This window comes from Miniopterus schreibersii (genome assembly GCF_964146895.1).
Source record: "Miniopterus schreibersii genome assembly, chromosome: 1".
In the NCBI taxonomy this organism is placed as follows: domain Eukaryota; kingdom Metazoa; phylum Chordata; class Mammalia; order Chiroptera; family Miniopteridae; genus Miniopterus; species Miniopterus schreibersii.
The window spans coordinates 161,931,932-161,944,948 of NC_138101.1; the positions used below are offsets into that span (position 1 = coordinate 161,931,932).

Consider the following 13,017-nt stretch of genomic DNA (forward strand, 5'->3'; position numbering starts at 1 on the left):
CTTAAGTATGTACAAACCTTTGAAAGTCTGAAGGAGAAATTTTAAACTTACACCATTAAATACATTAAGCTCTTTTTTAGCATCTGTATTTTATAATAAAATTAATCCTGCTGCTTTTTCACTAGTTAGGTCACAAAGTTATGTATTAAAAGGCCCTAAAACAGATGCACCCAGAGTACTGTACTGGGTGATAACTTCTATTCGTGGAAAGCTATTCATTGCTCTTAATGCAAATTAGGTGACCCTTATATTTGCCTTTATTCCATTCCATAGAATTACCTTTGTGCCTCTGAGTGTGCACAAGCTGTAATAGTTGCCTTTGAGTCCAAATCTTTGTGAAAGCAGAGAAAGTCTCTGTTTGAGTATACTGAAGTTTATGAGATATTTCAGTAATTTTTGGACATGAATTAAGAATATGTAGTTCCCATTCATTACTTTAATGGAAGTGACTCTCTTGTTATAAATTTGATAGAACTTTTTCACTTTATTTTCAAGCATCTATGGGATAATTTTCACTCTTCTAGCTGTCTAAAGTGACCACACAAAATGTAGGTTAGTTCTACCTTTAAATCTAAGGTGTAGATTATAGACACATTTTTGGTTTGAAACACAACTGTAGGCATTCCTATAAATTAGTTTGAGAAATTAATTTTATTTTGAACAAGGTATGATCCCTCTGAACAGTGAACAAATATATTACAAATCTGGGTTGTTTAAAAAATGTATTGCCATTTCAGTCTCACCTATGCTATTGTACAATCATTGTGTTTTCTTTATTCATTTGAATTATATGCACATCACTTTACTTGAGTGAAAACATAGTTTCTGTAAAATACTTCAACAGATCTTTCCAAGTTGTCAATAAAATGCACAGTGCACATGTTTAGGTTGACCATGAACTTATTTGTGACAGTGCTAGACAGAAGTTCCTAACAGTTCTATAAGATGGAAATGTCTTTATTAGTAATTCATAGATATGTGAAGACAACCATTGTCACCAAGTAATCACACCCTCTGTCTTTCCCTTTTCTTGTGGTCCTGATTTAATTTGTGGTACATCTCCTTAAAAATTAGAATGCTAGAACTGAAGGGTTTTAGGGCTCCCTTACCCCTCTTGCTTCTTCCTTTTTTTACACACGGGGGAAAAAGAGCCCAAAGAGGGCAAGTAACACTCAAATCTCTTGACCCAGTGCTTTAGCAATTTCACCATGCCACCTCTTGTTGAAATTTGCCCAGAAGATAGTTGGCCAAAAAGAGGTGAAACTTGAAACTTGAGTGATGGTGCTTGTTTGCAGTTTGCCAGGCAGCAGTTACTGTACATGCAGGGTAAGGGAAGAAGATAAAACCTGGGATTGAGATGAAGTTTCTCCTTGCTGATCTGACTTCACCATGATTCTTGGTCTTTGCTTCACAAAGGTAATTGAGCACTTGCTGCCCTGAAATACTGAGGTAAGTCTCTTATCTTTCTTTCTACATATATATGAGAAATATTTTACTTGAGTCTACAAAGTATTTTCTAGTATTTATATTTAATAAGGCTGTTTTTGGGAAGTAATTTTGCCGATCGCTTGCTCCCATGCAGACATGCAGCATTCATGTTAAGTATTAGATATTTTCCCCTAACAGCATTTGCTTAAGCCTTGGTGAAATGGGGGAGGAGGGGCTTACTCATTTTTTTCCCCCTTGCTTTTGCTGGTTATTGCCCAAACTAATGGGTTCCATGGCAGACTTCCAATTTGTATCAAGGGCTTCGGAACTCCCACATTTCCTGTAGCAACTGTTCCAGCTTTGCAGTCATATAGTTCCTCTTCTGTATACCTTTTGGAAGTATTTATACTGGCTGAACTGTTATTAGAGAATAGAGTGGTATAGGGGTGCCCATTAGTTTTCTTGGTTTGCCCTTTCAGTCTTTAATTCTTGTGAGGAGGTCCACTTTAGGGCTTGGGAGCTGACTCCATTTCGACTCATCTGAGCCCCAGTTTTTCTATGCTCATTAGTAATGGAAGGTACAGACATGTCTGAATACTGGGATCTGGAGCATTAGCTCATTGTAATTCAGTTTTGGCCATCTTAGCAGGTGGTGGGTTTAAGGTAGAAGGTAGAAGTACTTCATGTCCTTATGTGCTGTTTACTATAAAGTTTTTACATCAAGTTACGGCAACCGATTACAGTCCATTCTTTCTTTGATCATTTCAATTTAGTTCCATCAAAAAGCATAATGTACTTCAAGCAATTTTAACTTGACATATCCTCTTTTGTCTAATTTTCTCTACATCAAGCTCAAGATTATGAAGAAATGCTTGAAAGCAAGTACTCTTCTGAGTCAAGGAATGCCAACCAAATAAATTTGATGAGAGGCCAAATACCCATTTTTGGGGATACTTAATTCTCATCAGCCTGTGACTGCTTGCTTAAAGCATCACCTGAGTTTTATTTCCCATGGAATGACTTGGGTGTTGGGTGGACCAAGAAGATATGAAAAGGCCAGGGCTGACTTGCAATATTCTGGAACTTTGAATTGGCAAGATTTGGTAAAAACTGGCCAGAAATATTGTCGTAGACTGAAAAGCTGTTGAGCTTTGAAAACTCTTTTTCCTTGTTCTACCTACCAGCAGGGGCAGAAGAGGGAAAGTTAATTTGTACTTATTTAAGTCTTACTTTAAAAAATTGAAGTTGTTAGCATTAGACTACATAGTAAACTGTAATGTAACCTTGGCCATTGTAATTGGATAGACCAGGCATATATGTACAGGTACTTTAGGTTTGATATTAGCACAGTTTTTGTCTATGTACTAATGATCTTAGGTAATCAAACATGTTGATGGTAACAGCAACCAAAAGTACATATACATTTCAGGTAATTTAAATTAATCCTTTCCCCTCCCCAGTCCTACTTTCCCCCTAGGAAGGTTTGTAAAACCTATTCTACATGCTTTTTAAGCATCATGTTTCAGATAGTTAAATACATAAATAAATATAGTTAGCTATATTTAGTTCATGTTGATGAATAGCTTTTTCCTAAATGTTTTAAAAGATCATGTAATCCAGGTAATTTGGAGTTGGGTGGGTGATAGGATTTACCTTTGCAAACAGACCTTTTGAGCAATTACCCCAGTCCCACTTGGAAGCTCTTCTTTAGTTCCAGGTGAAAGTAATAACTAACACGCAGCTGGAGTCAGTCTGTACCATTATTTCAAGTCAGGGGATTGTCTTCTTTCAGAGAGTCAGAGAATGTTCAGCAGAGCACATTGCAAGAGAGAAGCTTATCCCTCTTAAGACTGCTTGTCCTGGGAGGGCTCATTGGCAGGGCTCTGTCTTTCTGGGAGGAGGTCATAATGACCAGGAATGTGGCTGTTCCTAGGTAGGTCGTATGGATTCTGGATATAGCTGGAGTTAGGACCACGGCCTTCTTGGACCACACTGACTGTGGGCTCTAAGGAATATAGTGAAAAATGAGTTCAGAGAACAGATTAGCTTTGGTTGCCTTGTTGGGGGGAAGAGAGTTCTATTTAACTGGGTGGGGAGAGAATCCAGGGATGTATAAATCTGTGATAAATACATGAGGGTTAGGGCTGACGCTCCAGAGACGGAAAACATAAGTGAGCGTGCTGTCAGAATCCCATCCCAAGCTTGGTCAAAACCAAGAGATTTAGAATATCCTAGAAGTGTAGGGGTCTCAGCAGTGAGCCCAGGGACATGAGTTAAACTGGGAGAAAGTAGAAGGTGGTGATTTAAAAGTTAATAAATGTTCTGTTCTGATTGTTTTCTTTTTAAACTGGGATTTGTATCAACAATCAGTTGTAGTGTACGTGTGTGTATCCACTCCCACCCCTAGTATTTCTGCTTCATACTAGTCCTGGTGTGTTTTTTTTTAAAGCAGAGTTGACACAAGAATTTGATTCCTGCATGAGAGAGGAGGGCCCTGGGAAAGACAGGCAGTTCACCTTGGATTCCTTAAAAAGCAACAAAAGAAAGGTGTGCTTTCAAGACAGGGTGAGTGGAGAGGGATTGTTTTTATTTCAGATGTTGCACTATGCACTAAGTAACTGATTTCACTAAGTTACTTATTTGAGACACCTACCAACTTCATATATATTTTTATTAGATGTCGACAAGGATGGCACATCTGTGTACGGAGACGCCCTGTGCACAGGCGACTTCATTTCTACATAGCTGCTTTCTGGAAGCTTGCAGGTGAGGATGGGTGGGTCCTTAATTGTGGCATAAGGGTTTTCACTGCTATTCAAGGAACAAGTGCTAGAGCTGCACACGGATTCTTTCATGTAATCTGCAAGGCAAAAGAGATTTCTTATGACCAGCAAGGACATAAGACTTAATTTTAATACCAGAAACAGACTTCAGTCAAAGTTCATGTGCTTTTGCGATCTTGGAGCTGTAAAAGCCTGTCATAGTCCAAGATTTACTTTTTTTTTTTTTAATATATCTATATTGATTTCAGAGAGAGAGGAAGGGAGAGGGAGAGAGATACAAACATCAGTGATGAGTCATTGACTGCCTCATGCACGCCCCCCATTGGGGATTGAGCCCACAACCCGGGCATGTGCCCTGACTGGGAATTGAACCACAATCTCCTAGATCCTAGGTCGATGCTCAAGCGCTGAGCCACGCCTGGCCAGGCAAGGTTTAATTTTTAAATACGTTGAGTGCTTTCCTAGGTAGGTAGGTGTTCTTAGTAGTAAGGTATAGCACCAGAAAGAGATTAATTCAAGATATTCATTATGTACTTTCACATATATTTAATTTTTACAAAATCCTGCAAGGATAGTTGATAGCTTGCATTTTATAGGATGAAGGCCCAGAGAGATGAAGTGACTTGGCTGAGGTCACACGGCTCATAAAATGGCAGTGCCAAGACTTGAATCTATGCCTTGGGACTCCTTGGCCTGTGTGTTTTCTGCAATACCATTCTGTATTTTTTCTGATGATTAAAATGCTTAGGTTGAGAAGAAGTAGGCTCTGTGTGTGTGTGTTGGCACAGGTGCCAGCAATTTGGTATCCTTTCAGCAGCAAACTGGCTGCATCCCTGTTCTCTGAGAAGCTTGTGATCAGAGGTGGGGCAGATAGAAGTGTAAAAGAGGTGTCAGAAGCACCTGGATCTCAAGCTAGCCTTTGGAAAGTTCCTGTTATTTTGGAAGCCTGCAGTGTATCCTCTGTGGTCATTTACCTCAGTTCACGTGAATGCTAAAAGAAACCTATTTTAGTAGTAACTTTCTCTGATACTAGGAGAACTCATGCTTTCTCTCCTGCCACCTCTTAGGCATGCATCATCCTCAAGACTTCAAGGTATGTTAGGGTAAACGTATGCAAAGTAGTTTCTAAGTATGAAGCCAGGTAACTAGCTCCACTAGAGGAAGAAAGTTCTCTTTCCTTGTGACTGGGAGTCACAGGAGGAAAGGGGAGCCCTTCCTTCATCCTCTATCCTGTTCCCCTTTTGGAGAAGATCACTGCCTCTTGCAGATTGTCCCAAGTTGAGTTAGGACTCTATTACTCTTTCTCTCTGTGATCCGGCAGCTCTGGCCCTCATCTATCTGTCTGAGGCTCTGCCATCCAGGAAGTCTAGAAGCAAGCACTGAGTTCGTGGGGCTTGAAAGTTGAGGGATGTAAGTGGCCTCTCGGCTCTAAATTTCTACAAGTGGTAGCAGATGGTGATATTCTTGGATGATCTTTCTCTAGAACTACCACAAATTACATTTGGGCTTCTGTTTATCGCTGCTTTCTGCCTCCAACTTGTGAAATTGATGGAAATGTAAAAAAGTGAAAGTGATAATGTAATTCAAGGGGTGACTGGACCAAGATGTACCTTGGTCCAGTGAGAACAGAACAGAACACTCCATGTGGCTGAAGTAGTTGAGGTGTGTATGTTACCACAAGTAGTCTTTTCTCCCCTAAGAGATGATTGGGAGGGGATTTACTTTTCTGTTGGTGTAGAGCTACTGATATCTGTCTGTTTCAGCAGGTAACGTTTCCTCAATCTTGTACAAAAGCACACTGATCCATTAGTTCCTTCAGGTGTTCATAACATACTGTGGTGCAAGGATATTGTTCTCACTCCCTACAATATCCTTGTAGAGCAAGGATATTGTTCTCACTCCCTACCCACCTTTATTCTTATGAGGAAATTGAGGCTTCATGTGGGGAAGTGACTTCTCCAGGGTCATACTGCTAATCAGTAGCAAAGCAAGTTCTAGAACCAGGCTCAGAGCACTTTTCTATCACAACTTAGTCCACAGTGGAGAGCTTAGTTATAGTGGATATTGGCTTGGTTCCATCTTAGATTATGGCCTCTTTCTAGCATAGAACCCTAGACAGAAGGAGAAAACATTCTTGCTAGACAATGAGCAGTCCCAGGCAGCCCCAGCAAGGACGAAAGGGAGGCTGGATTGGCCCCACTGCTGGTGAGGCTCAATGGGGAAAGGTGCTGCGGTTCCTGGGCCATGACCTGCCCTGGGCCACGTATATTTGCCTCTAGAGTACTTTGTTTCTTCAAACAAGGGAGTGGGGCTAAATCCAGGAACCCTAGTAGCATGGCTCATTGGTCCCACTTTGGGTGTTTGGAACTTACCAGCTAGGGAGTAAGGCAATGTGACTCTGGCTTGTTTGGAAGCTGAGGATTGGAATTACTTAAAAAGGGGCTATCTCCTCAGAGAAGTCCTAACACCTCTCCCACATACATCCTTTTACTTTGATTGGCAGCTGCCTCAGTTGCATATTTTCTAGAACTTAAGGAATATCGATAGCTCACTTTGTGTGTCACTTAAAACTAGTATTTAGGGTTAGTTATTTGATACTTGCTACATCTTTGAAGGAGGCTGGGCAGGAAGGACTAGTATTACTACTTTAGAAATGAGGAAACTGAAGCTCATAAAGTGTGCTTAATTTTAGTAAGTAAAGACTCAACCCCTGTCTTCTTTGTTACCCAATTAAGGTGTTTTTTCCTCCTATCAGTTTCCTTATGCTCCTGTGCTCTTCTTTGGTATCTCTAAATGCAAAGTCTGCCTGCAGCAGCTTCACCTTACCTTCAAGGAACATCTTTTATCTATAGGGTCAAGCCCTGCTGAGAAAGTCCAAGCTGTAAGCTTTTCTTGAATATCCCATGACTATTCAGTCATGACAGTGGGAGAGCCTGGGAGCTCTAGCTCAATGCCTATTAGAGCCTCAGCCAGGCAATAGTGTCCCTCTTTCCATTTCCACCAGAAAAGTCAGGGTTTCTTCCAAGTTTAGGGGAATAAATTGTTTGCTCTGCAGCAGGCAATGCACCTAAATGGATAAAAGAGAAGTTGGGGTTGTGGGGGAGGCGATTAGTGTCAGGGAGAAGCTGTATCTTCTTCCATAAAGGGGCCAGCAATAAAGACAAAGGATAGAGGGGGTGTATGTGTGTTGAGGTGATAGGGGAGGGTGTTGAGTTATGGAAGAATCTGAATCTGGATTCCTATCTGGAACTGGAAGTTGGGGGTGGCTAGGCAAGCTGGAAACTACTGTTTTCTCCAGCTGAGTCATCTACCTGCCTGCCCAGAGGGAGGGAGGAGAGGGAGAGGGCGAAGGCGTGATAAAGGGGAAGAATAACCAGCTGCTCTAAGATACTTCCTCATCCTTTAAGAGCTCCACCCCCCCCCACCCCACCCCCCAGCCAGTCCTTGCATTTCAGGGCTTTTTGTAAAGAAAGAGGAAGCATCAACCAAGGCTACCCAAGCTCTGGGGAGTCAGTCACTCCTCCAAGGTAATTACCATTAGTATTAAAGTCTTAGCCCTATAATGCCCTGGTATTTGTTCTCATCTAGTTCCTACCTTCCCAAAATCACACACAGTCATAAACTGTGGGGGGCAGAAGGGGCCTCTGAAGAGAGCTAATGTAAACATCTTCATTTTATAACAGGGAGCAGCAAATCCAGAGAGGGAAGTGACTTTCCAAGGCCACCATATGCATGGGATCTGAATTTCCCAGGGCTTCAGGTTCAACTAACATCTAGTTAAGGCCAATATTTTACTATTGGGGGAAACCATAGTTTCCCAGTTGACTACTGTTATTAGAAGACCACGCTGGCTTTTCACTTCCTGAGCCCTAAATTAGCATCCTTCTCTGGATTGAGACAAGGATATGGGGAGAGGAAAGGGAAGATCTCAGGAGAACCACAGTAGCTGAAAAAAGTTTTCAGAATGTCAGGGGGCTCCAAACTACCTTGGAACCCAAGGTGACTACAAGGAGAGACTTGGTTAGATTACCAAGAGGTGTAACGTGGGGAAAGTGGCAGCAACAGTGGAATCCAGGATTTCAGGGTCATAAAGGTGATGGGGAGAGTACTGGGGAAGGTTTCTTCTCCAGCAGTTTGTTGCCGAATCATTATGCAGAGTGGGAGAAGGGGAAGTGATGACAAAGGTGTTTAAGAGGTAAAATGAGGTTAGCATAGCTCACGTGACCTCCAGAATGACAGCAAGTAGAGGTCTTCAGTAAATAATGGGAAAGAGAGGGAATATTGACTATTTAATGACTTTGAGAATGTCAAAGCTGGAAAGGGCCCCAGAGATGGTGCTAGTACAACCCTGTCCTAGTAGAGTAAGAAACCTAGAGCCAGAAAACAATGCTGTGACCAAGTTGGTGCCACATAGCAAGAACTAGGACTAGAATCTGAATCTCTTTAACTCCCAACCAGGGCTCTTTCCCATTGAGTTTAGAGAACACTTAAGATTCTTCACTCCTAACAGTTTGGTATAATAGGTTTAGGAAATAATTTCATTCCTGGTACAAACTAGTTTATTATTAAGTGTTTATTTGGGAGTTCAGCCAGTGTTTCTGGGTTTATTCCATATCTTTGATAAATACTTCTGTAAAGTTTTGAATCGTAACATTTCATTTTCCTCTTTGAATTCTCTTGTTCACATGTGTTAGTTCCCAATACCTGCTGGTACATTTGCCTACATAGCCCTCTTTTCTCTCTAATTTAAAGGATGGTTGTAACCAGAGTGGTGAAACGAAATCTGCACTCAGAAGCTCAAATACATGTCCCCACAAAACAGGAATGAATGATGCTGAGGCAGAGATCATGCTCTCCTTAGCTTTGTTTTACATTCATGGTTGCAAGTCTGCAAGTAGCTACTCTAATCACAATGCTCAGGATGGCACAGTGCATAGGAAAGTTGTGTGCTCGTTTGTTGAGGTTCTGGGCCTGTCTGAGCTTATTCACGATTGAGTAATGCATATTCTCAGAGCTGGAAAGGCCCTTAACTATTTCTGCCCAATCCTTATGCCTCTGAGGAAGAAACTGAGGTCCCAGGTCACAGTGCTAAAGCAGTAGAGCTATCTTTTCTGTATTAAGCCTTATACCTGCTGTAATGGTGCTTGCCTTCATTGGGATGGTTTAAGTCAAAACTCATAGAAAATTGCCAGAATGCTGCTCACAAGGGAGTAATGTCCTTTGGCCAGAAACCTAGGGCTGACCTGTTTCCAGATCATTCTCTTGAGCAGTGTGTACCCTAACAAGTGCTGATGGAGACTTCACCTTCCTGTTCTCTTGCTCAGGATATAATTCTTTATCACCACCACCACTCACCCCTAGCTCACCCCATTTCTAACAGCCATCCCACCAAGCGCTATAGATGACAAGCTCTCCTTGGTTAGGAAATGGCTGTGTCTTGGGTGTGTCTAAGGTTGAGTCTGATAGACCAGAACAGTAATTGGGAAATCTGGGTCAGCCTAAATCAGTGGTTTCTAAGTGTTAGTTAGGTTTCTAAGTGATATGCTGCATAAGGATACCCTGAAGTACTCTGCATAAATGCAGATTCCAGGACCCCACTCTAGATCTACTGCTTCAGAATCTTGGGGAGATGAGTGTGAACATCAGGTGATTCTGGTGCACAGCTAGCCTTAGGATATCCATTGGGACCTCTGCTGTGAGTCATTTCTTACTCAGTTTGGCCGAGACTGTTAAATAGACCTCAGAGACAAAAGGACAGCCCTATTACAATAATACAATCCTTTACAATATGCAAAAACACTTCCCATCTGTGATTTTATTGAATACTCATGACAACCTTGTTAGACAATAGGATGATAGGCGTAATTATCCCAACCTTGCAGATGAGGAAACTGGGCCTTGGAGAGCTCACAGTCTAAGCAGTTAATAAATTACAGAGTAATAAGTGACATGGTTCCAAAGCCACCTATTTCACACATTCTGTCATTTAAACCTAGGGCCTAAGCCCAAAGGCAGGACCTGACCTTTCATCTTGGCTTTACCCATAGACTTCCTAGAAGGATGATCCGACTTAGAGTTCCCATGTGTTGGGATTAGTCCTAGTGTCCCTGTTCTCGGGGGGCAGAGATTTCTTGAGGGTGGAGTGCCATACAATATTAGGGTATCATTTTCATTCCTTGTGCCCCAGAAAGCCAGCAGGTGCAGGGTGGTGGTCCTTACCATTGCAATGACAGGAGGCCTCTGGGGCAAGTAGATTGACTTTATTTCAGATTTTTTAATCAACTTAACTTGTACTAATTGGTTGGATAATGACATTCTACATTTCCAAAGACATTTATTTGGCATCTATAAAAAACCCACAGCGTTTGCTAAGCAGGTGCAACTGAAACTGAAAGATGAATTCATTATTATTATGGTTGCTCCTCCTGGGCAGAGCTACCCAGCAGACCCAGGTCCTGTTGTCTTTTAACTTTTAAGGGGTTTGGGGGAACAGGTGCGCAGTTCTCTCTGGTAGAATTTCTGGTCATTTCAGATCTGTACTCTTTATCTTGCTAAGCCCTTTCTAATGGGACGTCAGGATTGGATACTCTACCTTTGAAGCCTTTGTCCATAATGTATGTGTTTTGACGTCTATCCATTCCACAAGCACCTGCAAAAAGAGTGTAAGGAAAGAAAAATATGGAGGTGAGTGAGGTTTACTTGGACTACATGTGTAGGCTTCAGGTTTTTTTGTTTGTTTTTTGCCTTTTTCTCCCCTACCCAGAAAATAAATAGTTCTTTAGTGCTAGAAGATTAGTCTGGGTTTACTCTACTCTAAAATCTTTTTGACCATATAGGAATTCTTAAAAGGCTCGTAAGCACTAATGGTGAGCTATAACGCCCTCTGACATATTCAGCATTCCTCCTCTAACATTCCAGGAGGTGATGAAAGGTAGTTCTCATGCCACCTGCAGTCACTATAGTTGAAGTTCCAGACTCCAAAAGTGTAGAATAAGAAATGAATCAGAACCATTTCTTAGCTTGGCAAGGGTGCATGTCATTCCAAATCCTAGTTCTGTTGGATTTTAGAATAGGGTTGAAGACTGCTTCTTACTTCTCAGCTCTGGTCCTGCCTCTCCTCTCCTGGATCAGAAGCTTGACTGAGGGGACCCAGAGAGGGAGGTGGACAGGTAGCTGAGGTCATGTTTGTGGGATGTATAGTCATTCCTCATCCACAGTCAGCTTTCTTAGTTATTCCTTCTTTTTGGGTGGACCATTTACAGCTAATTGAGAGCTGTCTGAAAAGTATTACCAGTGTTTTTCAATCCCAAGGGTTTCTTTTCTCCCTTTTAGCTGTCACATTTTATGGTAGGCTCCCACAGTACATGGTCCTGAGCTCCAGCCACAGGCAGGACATACAGATTTAGGGACCAAGCTCAGGTTCTTTGTGGCTGCTGATCCCAGAAAAGAAATTGTCTGGCATTTTTAGGTTCGGGCAATAATGACAGTGGCTCAAAGTGAAAGCCATCCCCCCCCCCCCCCCCAGCTTTTGACGGAGGACACAATACCAGGCAAGGCATGCAGCAAGTGCTTACTAAAGTACAGTTTGGCTCCTTTTGACTAATTCGTTTCTGATACTGAAAACCAACCTGTTGTTGTTTAGATACCTCCCCATACCTCTTCCACATAGAGTCCCCAAGTTGAATTTATAGGAGTCTACTCCTGTCTGCCTCCCTTTCACCCATTACTGAGTGATAGGGCAGAACCACGTCTAAGGTTTTCTCAAGTTTGCTATTCTTCTGGTGGCCTGTAGGTACCCGTGTCCTTCAGAAACATGACTGCAACAATCTGTATCCCTGGCATTAATTCAGCACTTTTACACCAGACAAGGGTTTCCTTTGCCCTCCCTGAAGGACGGAGGCTAGGCTGTTAACTTTTCCCCTTTTCATATAATAGGAAATAGAGGCCCAAAGAGGGGCAGTGACTTTTCTGAGACTACACTAGCAAGTGAGAAGTTGAATTGCAACTAGATCTCTCCAAGTATTCTCTCCCATTGGCCATTTTTGGGTGTAACCCCCAAAATGACTGAGTGGTGGCTCTGGCTATACTGGTTGAAGAGTGAGATCTCAGAACAGGGAGAAATCTGGGCTGAGCCCAGAAGATGCCCCAATGTGGAAAGAGATACAGGGTAGTGGTGGTGGTGTGTGTGTGGGGGGGGGTGGGGGGGGGTTGTATTTGGTGGGGTTATTGAATGCCCTGGACACTGCCCATGGCCCCATAGCCAAGAACATACCGTCCTGGGTACAGGCCCAGGGTCTTTGTAGCCCATGCCTACTCAACCAGCAGCTGAATTTAGAATCTTTACTGGTAGTGTTATTGGGCCCAGAGACCTGCAGAGGTTGATAGAGCTGTTTCCCTTGAGCTCTAGAAACCAGCTAGAGCCTGAGCTCAGGCCCAGGCTGTCCAGTATGCTACGGTCCTGCCCTAAAGGGGCCCACATTCTCTATTCATTCATAGCACTTGCTCCTATGATATCACCTGTAACTTCTACCCAACATCTTCCATTGCAGAACTGGCTTTCCACGTTTCCTTTTTGCATCTTTGCCAGGCCACCAAATTTGAACCTAATACATGAGCACAGAGGATGCTGGTTGACACATCCTGTCCCAGGTATCAAGATCCCTGCTTGACAGCCCTACCCTAGGATCTGGGAGAGCTTAGCCTAGGCCACTGGTGGGTCTGGGGGACATTGGGCTTTTGGGCCAGAGACCATCTGTTTGCCAGCCACACCCAGAGGGCCCAGAGAACCCCAAAGGTGTTGCCATCG

At 42.6% G+C, this 13,017-nt stretch overlaps 1 protein-coding gene across 2 annotated transcripts in view; it reads right to left on the reverse strand.

The window, feature by feature from the left end:
- Positions 1-641: 641 nt before the first annotated feature.
- The window catches only part of MEGF11 (multiple EGF like domains 11), a 330,575-nt gene continuing 318,199 nt past the window's right edge, over positions 642-13,017 (reverse strand). The window contains exons 24-26 of one of the 2 annotated variants that reach the window (XM_081155271.1): positions 10,804-10,860; positions 4,082-4,288; positions 642-3,433 (exon numbers count right to left, since the gene is read on the reverse strand). In XM_081155271.1, coding sequence (XP_081011397.1) covers positions 3,273-3,433; positions 4,082-4,288; positions 10,804-10,860 — 425 coding nt within the window. In that variant the 3' untranslated portion in view covers positions 642-3,272. Of the gene's footprint in view, positions 3,434-4,081; positions 4,289-10,455; positions 10,861-13,017 lie in introns of those variants that run through there. The other variant, XM_081155272.1, reaches the window with a different exon arrangement.